The 15,740-nt window shown below is 27.2% G+C and overlaps 1 protein-coding gene across 2 annotated transcripts; it reads left to right on the top strand.

The window, feature by feature from the left end:
• Positions 1-1,232: 1,232 nt before the first annotated feature.
• On the top strand, positions 1,233-13,553 carry LOC111038953 (X-ray repair cross-complementing protein 5-like). Of its 2 annotated transcripts, none has more exons than XM_022322224.1 (15): positions 1,233-1,849; positions 2,868-2,981; positions 3,070-3,305; positions 3,820-3,942; positions 5,185-5,251; positions 6,095-6,229; positions 6,341-6,518; positions 7,152-7,285; positions 8,160-8,297; positions 8,462-8,601; positions 8,664-8,840; positions 8,919-9,058; positions 10,603-10,812; positions 11,343-11,467; positions 12,884-13,553. In XM_022322224.1, the coding sequence occupies exons 1-15, from the start codon at positions 1,832-1,834 to the stop codon at positions 12,899-12,901; spliced, it is 1,953 nt and encodes a 650-aa protein (XP_022177916.1). In that variant the 5' UTR covers positions 1,233-1,831; the 3' UTR covers positions 12,902-13,553. The 2 variants fall into 2 exon arrangements, with proteins under 2 accessions (XP_022177916.1, XP_022177915.1); XM_022322223.1 differs by having other exon boundaries at positions 1,234-1,849; positions 8,916-9,058.
• Positions 13,554-15,740: the final 2,187 nt, after the last annotated feature.

Raw genomic sequence — 15,740 nt, 5'->3', positions numbered from 1 at the left:
AGCATGCACTTACTCACACAATTTATATCTAGACCCACCCCTGCTATAAAAGGTAATAAATAATTAAAAGCATATTTATTATACTTTTATGAATAATATGGTCATTTTTTGTTACACATTATAATAAGAATTTTATTTTTTTAAATATTATAAATAACCACTTATTTTAGGCAGTTTTGATACTTTTTCTTGTTCTTCCATTTTTTTTACGCTTTTCATAGCCACTAGGTACTTTTTTTGACATGATCACAATATCAATTATTTGGTTCAACGAGTGACGACAACTCACAACTGATGACAGAATAACTAATGACAAAATAATATAGAAAAACGACGGCTATTCAATTTTCAGCTGGGCAGTACAATAGACTGTATAGCGTATAATATGACAAATGATAATTGATAACGAATCGAGAAATCGACAGACTTCTGAGACTTCAATACGGTATCCTAGACTTGTAAGCGTGTTGCGTGTATCAGTTATTTTTCTAGTTATTACATTTATTTTACTTTAAAATGATTTAATTTTACTAGAACTTATTAATAACTAAAATTCTGTAATAACGGTAATCTGTTTTACTTAAATTGCTACATTTTTTGAAGGGCCCTCCCCGGCGTTCTGGGGCCCTGGGCCCGTGGCACTTGCCCGTCATGCCACCCTATTGGTACGCCACTGCGTAGAGCGTGTTGATTTAACACTACACAGTCACTAGACTCACTAGTCATTATAATAATGTTTTAAATCCTAATATAAACATTAGTTAATTCAATTGTGTCCACAACCTTACTACATTTTTTACGAATAGGTAAGTGTGACTTTCTAAATAATAATTTCACATGTCGATAGGTAGGTATTAGAAAATATATTCTTATTTACATAATCAAACATGAATTTTATTGAGCCTTGAGATAAATACCTACCTATAGTATACCTATAATACTACAGTGGTACACACACATGATGAATAATTGAATTATTTAGTTAATTTATTAATCTTAAATGTCATCTCAACCGGTGGCAGATCGAGACTCGAATAATCAAGTTCACTATAATGTATTTATAATATTATAGTCCTGCCATATTGAAAGTGATATCGATTGCGTCTAAAGAGAGAAACCCATGACGTTTGAAAGAGAGAGACACGGCGGTTGTTGTGCTCATGGAGAAGAAAGATATAGAAATTAAATATTAAAAAATATTTGAAGTTTTCTTCATATCTCTTCGTATTAATTCGTATTTTTTCGTATTTCTTCGTATTCGTCTATACTTTTTTCTTCCAATGAAATATTTATTTTCTCCCGCGTCATACCTACTATTGTTGTTTTTGTTCTGGGTGGCGTCGGTTCGGCGGTGGGCGGTGATTGGTCGTCGCTTATCCGTGTGGGAGAGAGGAGAGCGGTATTTGGAGAAAGGAGGAAGACGCGCACTCCTTACGACCTTACTGCGTATTATAATATTGTTGGTCTCAGATTTCCGGTTCGTCGTTCTTCTTAGTTCGTGGTTCTGGTTTTAGAATTATTGCGTCTGCAAAAGTACCAATTTATTTTATCACTTGATACCATAGAGTAAAGAATATACAGTATCCGCACTATCATTGATAACCTATCGTCTTTCGCCATTATCTTTTCGGTTCGCCGATTGTCGACGCCAACGAGCAAAGTGAGCCGTCAAGACTTTTGGAGTGGTCGGTGCTCGGTGGCCAGTAACGCATCATCAAACAACTCCACTGCACTCTACTGACCTGCAGTTGGCATAACGAGGCACAGTGTAGAAATTATTGTTGGTCTTCATTGCCGTCTTTCTCGCAGGACCTACACATACTAACTCATAATGTCGGCAAACGAAAAGGTACCCAGATGTATTATTTTCATTTATTAGTGATAAATCACAAATTTAAATATGTTTAGAGCAATATTATGTTGACAGACTGACTTTAGGACACAGGACAATGGTTTTAAATAGTTAACTTATTTACTTAGGTAATTGAAACGTCAATTGAAGCAATTAAATCATTTTAAAATTTTGATTATTTTTGGTACCAATTTTTTATTTAATCTATTGATGATAGGTATTTGTCTCAATCCATTTCTGAATAAAGAATATTCATACAAAACATTGTTTAATAGATTTGAATTATTGGAAGAACTGTCTGATTGATGAAGATCATAGCTGAAGATATTACATTTTTGTCGAGGGCAAAGAAAAATTTAGTAGAATTTAGAAATTATAAAAATGTGTGGAGTTTGGTGGATCTAGAGTGAGAATGATAAAATATGTGAATGCCACAGATCTTACTGGTATTTATGTTAAGGAAAATGAGAAAGGTGTTGTTGTTTATGGAAAGGTAATATGAATTGGAAGAATGCATTACATAGATGTCTTGCCAGAGACTGGTTTTAATGTTAAAATTACATTTTTCTGGAAAAATTTGATAATTTAATCAGTTATTGAATTATGTGCTATGGATTAATTATTTTAAATCGAACATATTAAGACATTCTTATCTGATGTATGTCGATTAAAACTAATTTTCTTAAATGTCCTATACTGACATTTCTGCTGTTCTTGGGATACCTAGCTAGTAGTTAATATAGTATTAATAGAAATATCTCGTCAATGCCACAGGTTAACTTCTGTTATCCAATTAACATTAATAAATAACATATTGTTATGTCGGGATATTGAAAAACATTGTCATTGGATCAAGTTAGGTTAACATAACCTTCATATGTTGTTTATGTTCAATAATAAGAATATTGTATTATTAATGTGTAGTACATAATTGCACACGAAGTTTATTGTCATGTTTAAATATACGTGTTTTTGTATACCTATTTCATAATAATTACTAATATTTGTATCATAGAAAGCAATAATACTAGCAATCGACATTGGAAAAAATTCTTTACAGCAAGACTTAGATGGAAAAACATATTTTGAAAAATCTGTACTTTGTGCTTCAATGATTTTAAAGAGAAAAGTAACCTATAAATTATATTATCAATTACATTTTTATAAAAAATAAATTATGCATATAAATAATGTTAATATTGCATATTATGTTTTAGATATTAACTGAAAGTAAAGATCATTTGGCATTAATATTGTTTGGGTCATCTCGTACAATTAATCATCTCTCATCACAAGGATGTTGTTATAACAATATAGAAATTGTTACTGGTTTAGGTCCAGCAACTTGGGATTTATATAAATCTGTTCATCGTCTATCTCCATCAAATTTAGCACTTTCGGATTGGATCAGTACTTTTGTTCTTGCTGCAGATATGCTTAAAAATCAGACCAAGTATGTATATTACACTATTATAAAATAATTATAATGATAATTTATATTTTGCTTTGATTTGAAATATATTTGATGTTTAAAACAATTAATATTAAACTAGGTGTTTTAATCAATTCCCATTTTATTTATTTCTCCATAAATGTCAAGTGTGATCTTTGTACTAGAATAAAAAATTTAAGAAATTAATACTTTTTATTTGTTTAAAAATAAAAATATTCACATAAACTCCAAATTTGTACAATAAAGAGTCAACTATATTAATTTCAAAATTTGAACATCAACTAGACTTTTGCATATAGTTAAGTTTAATATATTTTTGATTTCGTTAAATTTGTCCATGTATCACATGGTCTAATTTCATACTTTGATAACTAATTACATGATACTAACTTATTTTTAAGCTATAATAGCTATATTTTTATTTATTTTATTTTGCTTTTATTATTTATCTACTTATTCATCTAACTTGTAAATGTTTAATCATATTTAAACATAATAACAATTAATTTTTCAGAAATGAAATCTTCTCTAGCCTCCGAATTGTTATGTTTTCAAATCTTGCAACTGACATCGCACTTGGTAATATAGATGTAATAGCAACCTGCTTAAAAACGGAAAACATTCATTTAACCATAATGTAAGTTTATTTTAAAAATATAGTTTGTATATTATACTGAAAACCATTACAAGCATTTTATGCTGAGATCTTATAACTAACTAGTTTCACTGCGTTAAAATAGTAAAATTATTTATTTATCAGATCTCAGATGTCATTTTTATAATTTAAAATTTCATCATTATACAATAGTACAAATATATTAATTATGTAATATAACTAGCTGTCCTCAGTATTGCCAGTGACAAGGTTTGTTGCTAGTTGAAAATGCCAACTCTTTACCTTATAAACGTTGTTCACATTGTTATTTAATATTCGGGTTTAATGATGTTCAAACTTAAAAAATGTCATTGATCATCTTGAATGCTTTCTTAGCACATATTTACATCATAGTATTAATGTACCATGAACACTTTAAGCCTATAAGGACACAAATTAACACATTAATTGCCAAAGTGTTTACAATGTGCATGTAGGTTTCTGGGCAACTTTTGAAAAATAAGCTATTATTTGGTTTATTTTACTACTGAAAAGATGTCACCATGATATTTTTGCAATGAAGATTTTCTACTTTTCTGTAGATTTTCCTAAAATTGTCTTTTATATCAACCCTGTTCTGACAGTTACAAACACAACAAAAACAAAAATCAGCCGAATCGATCTTACCGTTTCTGAGATTAGCTGTTACAAAGAATCTACTTTCACGTTTTTATAGATAAGTGAAAAACATATCAATTAAAAATGTAAATAAAATGTTACTACCTATGTGAAAACTATTTTTACAAATTTTTTTCATAAATACATTTACAATCTCATCTATATTAAATATAAAAATTAAATTTTAACCCTATATCTCAATGATTAGTTTTATTTACCTAACCAAATAATTTATATCAATATTTATTCAAAACTATACGGTATATTGATAATACAATATTATGTGATGTACAATAATGAAACTCTAAACTCAACATGAAGTATCACAGTGAGCTATAACCCGAATGCCACTTTAGAATTTATGTTGTTTTATTTGATATTTGTTACCAATTAGAAATCATTATTGTGATATTTTGTAGATTTCTTTTTTTATATAAGTTTTTGAGTACAATTAATACTGTATTATTTTCTTGTATTCTATTAAATAAAAATCAATGATGCACAGGTTGGATCTCTTAGAGGAATTGATGATTATATATATTTTATAATATTACCTTTAATTAAATACCAAAGAAATCTTATTCAAAGTTAATTATATGATTTCAGAGGTAAAGATTGTGAAGTAATAATATCACTCAATCCTGCATTAGATGTATTTCTTAAGAAAACCGAGGTAAAATAATTGTATCATATTTAGTGTATATTATTGTATATTATATTATATAGATTAATTTATATTTCCACAATAATGATAATTCAAAAAATAAATACATTCTCTAGGAAACATCTAAATTCTTAGAATTGATAGCCAATGTACAAAATGTATTTTATATTACAAATATTAACATTATTTTATTAACAATTATTATGATGAAATTGTTTTAGCTATCATATTCTCTATAACTTTCAATTGTTATGTAAAAAGGTATATGAGTGTTTCTATGAAACTTGTATTTTACTTTGATTTCGTTAAAAAAAGGGCTGAGCTCAACTGGTGCGTCTCGTTTATGTTTATATGAATCATAAAAACTGTTATTAATTTTATCTCAACAATATTGTAAATTGTAACACTCAAAAAGCCTATGGCATTAATTTTGAACTTAAATAATTAAATCTATTTTAAGAGAGTCACAACAAAAGGAGATACATCTTTGAAAACCATTGGGTTTAGATATAGTAAAACTGGACCTCAGGGATTAAAAAAATAATTGAAAAGTATTTCAATGCTACACCTCTTTGGATATATGCCAGGTGTTATTTTTTGCAAGTAAATTGGAGATGTTATTGAACATAGATAAAATAAAAATATATACCTGTTTTAATTGTTTTCTAATTCAATTCTATATTGGACACCCTGTTAAAACAAAATTGGCCCTTTTTTATGAAATTATTTTAAGTGCATCAGCCTTAAAGCCAAGCAGATTAAGTGAATGTTAAAATCGTATTATTCAGATCATTTTATAAGAAAAAAAATAATCCTAACCTTATGTTTATGATTAATTATTTTATCTTTTAGGCGACTGCTGTTAATTTTGAATTAGCTATGCCCAAATTAAGTTATTATAGACAAAAAGAAGTAACTGAAAAATCATGGAACGCCCCTTTAAGCTTTGGAGAAGTTTTTGATATTAAAGTTTTTGGCTATAAAAAGGTATTTACAATTCACTTGTGTCTAATGAATATTTAATTTTGTTAATTTATTTTATTATTTCAAGATAATAAAAATAATTAAATTGTGTAAACGTTTGTTTAAATATAACAGATAGATGTAACTACTGAAAGCTCTAATTGGTTATTCAGTAAGAACTATGAAACACAATATTCTACTGCAGAAATGAAGAACAATTTTCTTAAAAAGGCTAATAAAAAATTTCAAATCCATGCTCTTGAAGTGTGGATAGATGCATATAACTATGGTGATAAAATTGTACCAGTCTTCGGTGTGTACATCACCAACAATTTAAGTTTAATTAAAATTATTGTTATGTAATTTAGTGACTATATTACACAACAATTAATATAATTCAGTGGTTTTCAACCATTTTGGGTTCACGGTTCCTTTTGATTTTGAAATCAAATGTACGGCTCCCATACAAATAATGATGATGGTAAAAATAAAATAAACATATTCACATTATTTAATTTAGCTTTATTTAGTGATATATGCATACCACACTGAAAACAAAGTGGTGGGTGTTGCATGATAAATTAAATAAAATTATTATATCCACCATGGTCTGTTGTACAATTGATGGATTGGAGCCGATTATTGCTGGCCGAGGTGTCTCACACACGTGTACGGGTTACGGTTCATATATGGAGAGAATGGACTTACGCAGCCATGAAAAAAAGATAACAAAACCTTGCTCTTCTCATATAATAACTTAAAATGAAATAGGTAAGGTTAGGTATCCAAGTGAAAAATATATTATAATTTTATTTTTAATTTTTTCTGCAAACGCTGTCTTTCTTCATAATAACCGATGATGCCCCTTTGGGTTGTGAGCCACTACGCACAGGTTGAAAACCACTAAATAACCTAATATGTTGTATAAATGACATTTTTTTCCTAGATCCAGAAACAGGTAATACAATTTTTAAGGTCAGCTCTAAAAGATGTTTACAAGTACTTGGATTCGCAAAAACTACAAATAGCCAAAGATCATTTTTAATGGAAGGAGCATCATATATTTTTATACCCCATAAAGTAAATTAAAGTGTTGTTAATTTTTATTTACTTTTTCTTCTTTTATCTTCAATTTTATTTATCAACTTATTAACACCTCACAGGTTTAAAATACAGAGCTTATATTTTCAAATTATACAAGTTAAACTAAATTATTTACATAATTGTGGAATGTAAACTATACAATATATTTTGTTAATATTATTTTCATTACTAATACACTCAATATATTATAAGAATCATGACTGAAATCCAAGTTTTAAACTTTGATGCTATTTATAGGACTATTTAACATAGAATAATTTAAAGTATGATGGGAGGCAACAGATATTCTAGCATTTAAAAATGATTTTCTGCTTAATTTTTTCTAATAATTCTGTTCATTGGACCATTAATATAATTTGACAAAAACAGAAAAGATAGGTCAATTGATTACAATAATATATAGGTGGCTAATACAGATATTATTATTAGTGTTATATCTCTATGGTACATATGAAAATCTACTGTTTTTGACCAATCTCCACCATATTTTGCTCACATGTTATCCGGGATCCTGGATGGGTCATTAGAGTATAGAATAGAAGCCACAGATAATAAAAGTAAAATATATTGCTGAGGCTTACAGAATCAGAAATATCCCATCAATTTTGAAGATTCAGAGAAAGTTTAGATGATACATTGAATTAGTTATTTTATACTATTTATCATATTAAAATCATTTGGTTCAACAACTGGTTCAGTTAAGAAAAAAAGTTACCCATGGTCTGCCATAAATGGATTGCCCATCGTGATTTCATTTATCCCCTGACCTCGAGTAATATAACTAGTATTAACTATAGATTATAATTTTATTTTGTTATAATGTATTTAATTTATTTATTATTATGTGTAGCAAGATGTTATTGCATTTAATGCTATTTTCCATTCTATGGTTGAAAAAGAAGAAGTAATGCTTGTTAGAAAAGTTGATTTAAATATCAATTTGTCAAACATTGGTGCACTGTTTCCCCAAAAAGAAGATAATGAAGAAGTATGTATATCAAAATGTATATTTTAACCAACCATTGCCTATAAATTAGATTAAAGTCTTGAGCCTACATTAAATGTTCCATTTTTAATTATTCATTTTAAAAATGTATACAATATATATCTATTATTTTTTAATAATTCTTATAAAACACATTGTTGTTTAAGTTTTTTGTTTACGTCAATATTCCATATGTTGAAAGCGAACCATTGTTTACACTTCCATCATTAGATCCAATTATCCAACATATTGAAGACAAGAATCTTAAATATAGTTACTCAGAAGTGACAGATATATTTGAAGATGGGTAAATAAAAATATTATTTATTATAATTTATTTATTTATTTTAATAATTAATATTATTTAAGGAATGAATTTGTTATGTCAGAATATGAATACGACCCTAATTTACAATCTTTGTATAATTATATTGTTCGACAATTAAGTCCAGATGGATTAGATTTAATGAACACAACTAAAAGCATTGCAAAAAATGATGAAGGATTTAAAAAAACATTCTCACTTCCACAAGAAGTTTCTGAAAAGTATGTATTTTGTATTAATTCTAAGAAATGAAACAATAAATAATGAAAATAATATATAAAAATATGTTTTTTTAGCAGTTGTTCAGAAAAAGATAATGATACTATAAGATTTGTTCGTCATAGAGAATTGGACGTTTCTAATCAATGTGTGATTACAGTATTGAACCCGATAGAAGATTTTAAAAGACTTTTGAAAAATGGATTTGATTCTGCAATTGGTATTTAAAATTTATTTTTACTATATTGTTTTGCTATAGGAGTACATATTTTATTTGTTATATTGTATGATTCTTGTTAATTATGAAGACATGACGTAACCAAACTTTTTATTGGAGGGTGGGTCGCAACCTAATATTGAAAACACTAATTCAATTAATTGTTAATTTAAATTCTTTGGTCGACAAGCTTAAAATTCATTATTTTTTAATGATAATAATACAGTAAATAAAGAATATTACAATAAAGGTAACACACTAACTAATGTAATTGAAAGCAGTAGAATAGTATCTAAAATTAGCATACCCGGTTCCACGAGAAAACATGGTACTGCCAGACCAAAATCAGTTATTCTGCACATCTCGTTGCCACACTCTGCTAGGGAGGGACCGGTTACAATAGCAAGGTAATACGTGGAATTGGTATGTTATCTTGTGGACAGAGTATAGTGTTTGTTGGTTTATATTATAAAAAGTTAACATTTTAAAGTTCATTACAGCTTGTTAGCATTCTGCTTAGAATTCCAAAAATAGCTATAGTTATAAGTTATTTCATAAATTCTAGCATAGGCATTGCTTTGTTTATAACTTATAAGTTATGGTGATATGTCTGAATAATGAGATCATTTGAAAGAACAATTTGTATGTTTAAATTATTATAAGGTAAAAATAGTTAATATTTAAGACTAATGTACTTCTGAGTACAAGTGATGAATTTTTTCATATCCATATTATGTAGGTATTTAAATATTATAACACACTTATTGACTTGTACTAACTAGTATTATTTAGTAATAATACCTAATTGCCTAATTTACTGGGTATTGTACAGACTATAGAGTGTATTTTTATGTTTAAATAATGCATACATTTAAATGCTAATATGATGTTTTCAATACTTAGACTTTTCACAAAATGTATGGAGTATCTTGTAGCTTAACTAACATTGGTTATGAGAACCTACACATTTTAATGAAAATAGTGAATTGGAAGATTTTTCTGAAAATGTTTGATCAAAAAATATTTAAGTATTTAAAAATATAGTTTATAACTACACTTTAAAATTTCAAAAATCAGAAATTGAATGCTAGCATAATTTTAATATTAAAATGGGATGAGCATCCTTTATAATATCATCGTATAATATAATAGTACATTCATGTTTTCTACATCGTCATTGATATCGTCATTGCCTTTTGGTAAAAACGCATTGCCACACTGATGAAAATAGTCAAAAATAAGTTACAGGTATAATGATTAACCACTAAATTCTCTTGATTCTACTTGACAACTAAGTTCACAAGTTGATGTATCTATGACTTGTACGGAATTGAACACCTTAAAAATAATTTATTATAAAAGTGTGATCTGATCACGATTTACAGGAAGAAACTGTGCCTCGGCATCATCTTGGCCATACTCTTGTATGAAGATAAAATTCAATATTTCAAATAAATTTTTTTTTTTCTTTCTTTCTATTACTGTTTGGCTCATTGTTGTTATACTAAATAAATTTATTTATATATTTATACTAATTATTGTTGCAGTTTGTAAAAAGATGCAATACATAACTCTAAACTTCATAGAGCGTAGTAAAAATCTAGAAGATTTAATCAAACCAGTATCAACTTTGAAGGCCTTAAGAGAATATTATATTGCCAATGATGATGTGAAGTCTTATAATAATTTTATGCATCTCGTAAAAGATGCAGTTCTGATAACTAGTAAAGAAGATATGTGGCCAAAATTCATTGAGAGTAAGTGTTTCATAAATGTAAATAAATTATTTATTATTATTATTGAATAATATAAAATCAAGCTGAGTAGGCCATATTAATTATTATTTAATTATTTTAAAAATTTAATTTTCTTAATTTTTCTTTTGGAGTATTATTATTATTTTATTATTTTTTATTTTTTGCATATGTAATGTGTTCAATTTTACTACATGATGTGCACCTTTCTTTCTGTAGCATGACACAAAAAATCAAATTAATTGGTTAATTAAATTAAAACTTTTTTTTTTGGTTTTTATATTAATAATGTAAAAACTGAGGGTATAGCCATTCTTTAATTATTTACCTAACTTAAAACTATATGGATTTTGGATACATCATAGATGTTAGTAGAAATAATTATTTTTAGTAATAAAAATAAGGATGAACCTAATACATAATAATATTTGACTATATTAAATTTATATGAACATATATAATTTAAAAAACTGTTAAATAATGTATTAAATCTTAAATGTACAGATATAATAAAATATAAAAATGTATTTAAGGTGGAATAGAACTTATTACAAAGGAAGAAATAGAAACAAGTGATATTTCACAAGAATCAGCTGAAGAATTTAAAATAATATCAGGAGGTTTGGGCATTGAATTTATTATGGATGAAATTAATCCAGTAAGTTTATTTATTATTAAAACAATATAGCTGTGTTTTAAAGAAATGTACAATGAATCATTAATAGTTGATAATTTTTGTGTGATGCCAAAAATGAAACTATACACTATGTATTATTTTTTTTAAAGATGGAAAAAAATATTACATTATGTCCTAGCTAGTGCATACAGTTAATATTTTTACCATGCTATTACGCACCCATACTTTACACACATTTGTTGTCTCTGCCTTATAAATGAATAACGTAGCAAATTTTGTTCAGCATATCACATTTAGGAGTTTCAGCTTCTTCGGTTTAAAAATTTGAGTGAATCAACCTATCATGAAACTTAATTGTTGGAACATTATCTATGTTTTTATGCGGGGGTTTTTTGATGATAGTTCAATTTTTCAATACATTTTTATATTACATTTTAGAGCAAATTAAAATGCTTATAACTGATATATAAACTGAATTATTGTTAAAAACTTTCATACAGACATAGGTAATGTTCTTAACATTAAGTTGCATTCTACTTTAAACTATATAGAAGCTAAACGTGATCTGCTCTGTGTACATTTGCTATATTATGCACTTGTAAAATAGAGGCTACAAATATGAGTGTAGCGTCCTCTAGTAATGTATTAAAGTATACTATTTTTTTTTGTTTTTGTGGCGGGGGGGGGGGGGGGGTCCCATTGCCAACCGAGTAAATTTTGTATTCCTACACCGGTTGTCCGTTAAAACAGGGTACACAAAAATAGTTAAGTTGTTGCTCATGTTATAAATACAATAGTTAAAAAAATGTAAGTTATAAGAATTTATAATCCAACAGTCTACTTTCAGATCCATCTATCAAAATTCAAAAATATGTATATGGTACTGAGTAATATATGAACTTAGGTATAGAGCGTTCCTTATTTTTGGAGACACACAATATGATGTTAATCCTGGTACTTTTTGTTGTATGTAATGACATAACAAAAAAAATAGGGGGGTATTAGGTACATTTGTATTCAAAAGAAGTAGCAACTATATTATTAAATAGAATAAATCAGTACCATGAAATAATTTAAACAAATTCATTTTTATATGCATATTGAAAAAATAATAAATGTTGTATACAGTTTTAACTTTTATTTGAATAATTATACTTTAAAAGTCTATTTTTGTGTATGTTCTTCTGTAAACTTATCAAATATGTTTGGGTAAATTTACCATATTAAACTTATTTTTTATCATATTGAGTACTATTCAAATATTATGTATACATCCACGACCCAGGTATTTAATATATGAGACCCAACTCCTATGATTGAGGAAAATAATACATTCCCAACCCATGATTAGCAAAAATGCCGTACAAATATTTACAATTATTATCATAACAAGTTATTTTAATGGATATTTTAATAGTCTGATTTATTATGTTTCAGCCGATAGAATTTGTGTAAATGGAAACAAGTAGAACTATATAGTATAAAAATATACTTAGTATAACTACACAATTAAATAATACAAATTATCTTATTATAAATTAAGTATGATTTATATTTTATTCTCTTTAGTAAAAATCATAAAATATTACTAGAATTTATGTATTTACTAATATACAGTTTTATATATAGCAGTGGTCGGTAACTTTTTAGAATCTAGGGCCGCATTCAAATTAAAATATTTTGAGGCTATGTTAGATAGAAATTAGTCTTTGAGTCTTATTTAAAAAATAATAATGGCAGTATTGAATAGTTGAGCTGGCCACCAGTTTCCGACCATTATTATATAGTACCAAATACAAAGTAAAAATGTATCTTGTAAATGCTAGATATTATGTTCAATACAAAATATTTTTTTATTATTTTTTATATTGTGGTTCCAAAAATAATGACTTCAGTGATTTAGTATACAATCATAATATATCAATGTAAAGTATTTTATATTATTTGCGACACAGAAGATGAATAATAATAATTTTATAATTATAAAAACAAATTTATTTTAACTAGTTTATTAAGCTTCAAATAGTATTGTAGTGGGAAAAATAATGATTTTAAATGTGTAATAAGATTTTAATTATTATTGTAATTCTTATTTTTTTTTTAAAATATGGAGTCTGATTTAAATTTAAGAATTGTGTACAATGAAATAACATAATATGGTTTTGTTTATAAATAATAAATAATACATGTTATAATTTTTAGTGTTGGTGATCACCTATCAGCGATCATCCCTGTAATAAATTGGCTTCTTATTCGCACAATATCGATCAAATTCTACCTTCCATTGCCAGATTAAATTTCATCCTAAGGTTTTGTTTTATCAACTCGTTCTAAATACTTACATTGGTTTAATTTAAAAGTAATTTAATTTCTTTTAGTTGTGCGGCTCGAGTAGTGGCCTACTAGCGGTCTCCTATGCATATTTAGTTTCACAATCTAGTATCTATACAATAATATTCACATGAATTGCATCCTAAAGTGGCACCGTACAGCAGGATACATTTATTGTACCCCAGGTCTGCATTTGGCTTAATGATGCATTTCAATGTCAATTGCTTTCAGTGCTCAAAGATTTAAAGATCACAGACATTGCTTAGTGCTGTGCAGTATTTTAGTTTAAAGACAAAATTGTCATGTGTGCAATGACACGATAAGTCTATGTTCAATTTAGGGATTGGAATTGGGGCAACTGCCATATGAGAGGCATCATGCTTGTTTCATTTTCTGCTGTTTGGTAGTATTTCTTTGTAAATGCATACTGTGATGAGACGTACAATCAGTATTGGCTAGTAATACTAGTAACATAACAATGTGTACATTATGACATGATGTGGCATTGCAATAGAATTGTTTCAAAGTAACAACAATATAATAGAAATCACTTTACAAACATATCAAATAATTTATTTACTTTAACATTTAATCAAATCATATCGTCAGTCAGCACAATCAGTATGTATATTCAGACTGTTTCAAATAATAAAATTGATGTTGCATGATAATGATAATGTTACATCTAGCACATTAAGGGCGTACCCAAGGAGGGATTTTCGAGTCTGGACCAACCCCCCTGGATTGACAGAATTAAAAATTGATGAGGCCTAAACCACGGATTATATAATATTGTTGATATTGTATATTTACATAATTATTATTGGTGTCCCATGTTTGGTTGGTACAGGCCCATGCAACTCATAATCCAATATACACAAATGAGTAGTGCTCTTATTGTCGGGTCAAGCTCTTCAGCTCTTGTAACGCGCTCTAGTAGTAATTTGTATTTTACAGAATTTACAGAAACACTTGTTTAGCTATTTAAGTAATTTTAATTTTTCTGTCTTAGAAGGAGTAACATTTATGTTTTTTGGTCAATTCAGTTTTTCGTGACAGGCGAAAGCTGGACAGGTAAAGCTAAAATTTCACCGTAATCTGTAGAATTTAAAATTCCAGGAAGTATGGCATAGCTCCACGTTTTAAATATGTCAAATGAGATTAAAATAATTTTTTTAAGTTTATAACTAATAATAATAAAAAAAAATATATATTTTAGATAAATACATAAATTGAACAAATTCAATTTAAAATACTAAATGTTAGTGAAATTAACTAAAAGTATGTATTGAATATTCATATTATCATTGATAAAAAACTTTTCTAAAAATGTAATGTTGAGTTTTGTTAAATGTTCATGAAAGAAATACAAAATATAGTTTAATAAAAAAAACTATTTGTTTATCTAATTATATACAACAACAATAGTATGTACATTTTTGCTTACTTTTGCTGTTCTATTAGGTTCTTTATTATCTTCTTTTTTAACAAATTCTTTTGAAAATGTGATTAACATATCCTAGCCCCAAATTTTAAAATTTTACCTTGAACCACTCAACAACTTTCCAGACGATTTTGGGTTACACAAAATGTAGGTACTCCTGTAGTTGTACAGTTACATGTACAACAATTTTGTGTCATTTTAATAAATATGAATAATACATTTATATATTACAGGTAAATTTAAAAGTATTCAAACAAAACAAAATAAGTTGTCATTACTTAGGTACTTTTAAACCTTTAAAAGGACAATGTGCCAACACTGATCTGTATATTTTGGCGGTATTTTATAGTCATAGACTCATAGATTATTACTATGAACAAAAATACGAAATAAATGGTTCTATTATTATACTGTTACATTAGCTATACAAAAAATTATACTCAAAAAGACCTAGGTGTACAGTATACTTCTAACTACTAACCTCAAGTATCGTTCTCATATTCTGTCAATTAATTGTAA

This window comes from Myzus persicae, unplaced genomic scaffold, assembly GCF_001856785.1.
Source record: "Myzus persicae strain clone G006 unplaced genomic scaffold, MPER_G0061.0, whole genome shotgun sequence".
In the NCBI taxonomy this organism is placed as follows: Eukaryota; Metazoa; Arthropoda; class Insecta; order Hemiptera; family Aphididae; genus Myzus; species Myzus persicae.
Note: the sequence above shows the minus strand (reverse complement) of the source record. Positions and strands in the feature narration are given on the sequence as shown.